This window comes from Nanorana parkeri, unplaced genomic scaffold (assembly GCF_000935625.1).
Source record: "Nanorana parkeri isolate BGI_ZX_2015 unplaced genomic scaffold, ASM93562v1 scaffold1465, whole genome shotgun sequence".
Lineage (NCBI taxonomy): Eukaryota > Metazoa > Chordata > Amphibia > Anura > Dicroglossidae > Nanorana > Nanorana parkeri.
The window spans coordinates 320717-323463 of NW_017307733.1; the positions used below are offsets into that span (position 1 = coordinate 320717).

At 42.7% G+C, this 2747-nt stretch overlaps 1 protein-coding gene across 1 annotated transcript in view; it reads left to right on the forward strand.

Moving 5' to 3' along the window:
• Positions 1–2353, forward strand: part of ORC2 (origin recognition complex subunit 2) — a 30567-nt gene extending 28214 nt beyond the window's left edge. Inside the window, exon 17 of the mRNA XM_018570152.1 lies at positions 2258–2353. Within this exon, the coding sequence (XP_018425654.1) occupies positions 2258–2344 (87 nt within the window). The 3' untranslated portion in view covers positions 2345–2353. The remainder of the gene's footprint in view (positions 1–2257) is intronic.
• The last annotated feature ends 394 nt before the right edge of the window (positions 2354–2747 follow it).

Sequence of the window (2747 nt, forward strand, 5' to 3'; positions counted from 1 at the left end):
GAGCCGACCTGTGACAATGAGACTGTCACAGGTCGGCTCAGTAGATCGGGAGGTGAGCGAACACATACCGGAGCTCGCTCACGTCTCGATCCTGTGCCGCCAGAGAGCTGTGACAGCAGAGGGACTGGATTCCCCCTCCCCTGTCCGATCCTCCAGCGCTGACTGGCAGAACGGACGGGGGAGGGGGCGGGTACAGCTGGCTCTGCCTCTAGATAGGCAGAGCCAGCTGTCACTCACGCAGCTGGGCGGATCCAGAAACAATTGTCGGGATCTGTTCCGGCTGCAGCGTCTCAATATACCACGAGCTGTATACTGAGCTTTGGGTGACGGGAGGAGGCTAGTTTTGTGTCCTCCCGTTACCCTTAGGAGAACTCTGGGGAAAAGACCTGACCCCATAGTTCTGCTTTAAAGAAAACATGCACTGAGAAAGTATGAAGGCTGCTATTGCTGACCTCTTCTTGTGAAAATACTAGTTTCTTGCCTGTTGTGCTGTTCAAGAATACTTTGAGTCGGTAAGTTGCAACAAGAATGCAAACTCACTCTGATCTACATGTTTTTTAGGAGGTCATTAAGTATCAAGGTAATGATCCAGATTCCTGTTGTGAAAACTACCTAATGCAGAGGTATCAGTGCTTTACTTTGTGGGCCAGGGTCCTGGACCACGGGCAATGCCAGCGCTGCAGTTATGATTCAGTGTATTGTAATCGGTGTTATGCTGGGTCTTGCTTTTCATAAAGTTGGTTAGATGTGCCCTCTAGTGGCTGATTCACCATTCATCGAAAAAAAGTTATTCAGGGATGTAAAAAGTATATTAAACTATGTCATCATTCAACCAAAATGAATATCTAAACAAAAACAAAGATTCAAAACAGATGCCTGATGAAGTTTGGCACAATGTATTTACCAGTGTAAGAGGTTAAAAAAAAACTATGTAGACTTTCATGTATAACAAGCAGCAATCTATAGAAGGTGCTCTTGCATGATGCCACATGCTGAGGACACAATGATAAACCCTCTCCTCTATTAGAACCAGCAGCTGACACTTCCCTAATGTTATGGAAATTCGCTTGGTTAACCACTTGCCGTCCACCCGTTGTAAAAAAACGGACGGACGGCACTGCAGCATTGGCGGGTTTCCGTCTCGAGACGGCATTTTTTTTCGGCTCGCGCGCGCCCCCTGGCGGGCACGCACGGGCAGAAAAGACCCGACCAATGCAAACACCCGTTACCGGGTGTTTCACATATAGACGATCGGCGGCTCCATAGCCCGCCGATCGTCTATATGTGCTCGTTTTTTCGCATCCCCCCGCGCGTCTGCCGCCGTTTTTTTGGGAGTGTATGTCTGTATCATACCCACAAATACAATCTCCCATTACCACTGGAGCGAACCTTATCCAGCACGGCTCAGTGAGCAATGCCCAATAACATTCAGGGACAATGCCATACCATTTCCAGCGCGCTGATCAGACGCATCAGAAATACGAACGCACGTTTCTTTCATAAAGGCAGATATGTATCTTAAATAATACTACTTCCTCAAAGCAAGTTGTATACACGCCAAACCAATAAATCCGCGCACCGCTCAGGGGCCCTAGCTTGGCGTCCACACACTCGCTAAGAAAACACTGCTCCGCCACTCATAAGATATCTACTCCAATGGTTTAACCCCAGTGCCTATTTAAATCCGGGTCATGCGCCAATCGAGCATGGCCCAGAAATCCAGACACTGAGAGACATGATGACAATATTACAATATACTAAAAACGCATCCTAGTAAAATTTCCACAACACTAATGACACCTGGGACTAATCGGAGACATTCCCACTCATTTGATCACTATGTCAGCTCTTACATTGTGATCACATGCTGAATCTCCCAAAGGATCTTTTTATTAGTGCAACTGCCGGCATTAATGCCTTCTGGTAATGAAAGGGTTTAATATTCTACATTTTAAAAACTACCTTGTACAGTGTGTTCTTTTTTCATTATACAGTTGTATATCATCTGTCCATTGGTAAGACTAATGTTTAGCATCTGTAGTGAAATATCTTGTCAAATCAGTAAAACTTCTCATGGGTGAAATTCAAAACACTATGCAAACTTCAATAAAGATCATATGGCAAATTATTTTTGTGCGCATTGCAAAAAAAGTATTCCTAGTGTATGGTTTTAAAAATGATAAAATTGCTCTAAAATATAAGCAAAACATTTTTATTGGACGTCGGTTAAATGTATATCGTGTCTTTCTATTCACAGGGTGCGGATGGAGTTGAATATCTGATCATCCCACTAGACTTGGGAACTTTGACAGACTTTTTAGAAATGGAAGACAAGGAAGGCTGAAGATTGCTCACTTAGCATAAATAATTAAGTGATAGACTGTGATTATGAGCCAGATGATTTATTTATGGGTGCTCTTGTGCAAGAGAAGAGAAGGTTACATTCCGTATAACTGCTGTAAATGGCTGCTGAACACAAGTGTTTGTGTTCAGCTTCAACATGTTAAGAGATGATTATATGGAAATTGTTAAAGAAAATGTCCACATAAAAAGCTGCTGTGCAGCAATTAAATGACAAAATGCTCAGAATATTACAATGCACCACTGTGTGCTTCACATGATCTCTATGGAACATATTTGTACAATTGAAACTTTATTAGATGTTGATAATATCTTAAAATAAACATGTATTTTTTTCGTATTCTTTATTTGTTTTTTAGTAGATTTTATTGTCCTCTACAAAACAG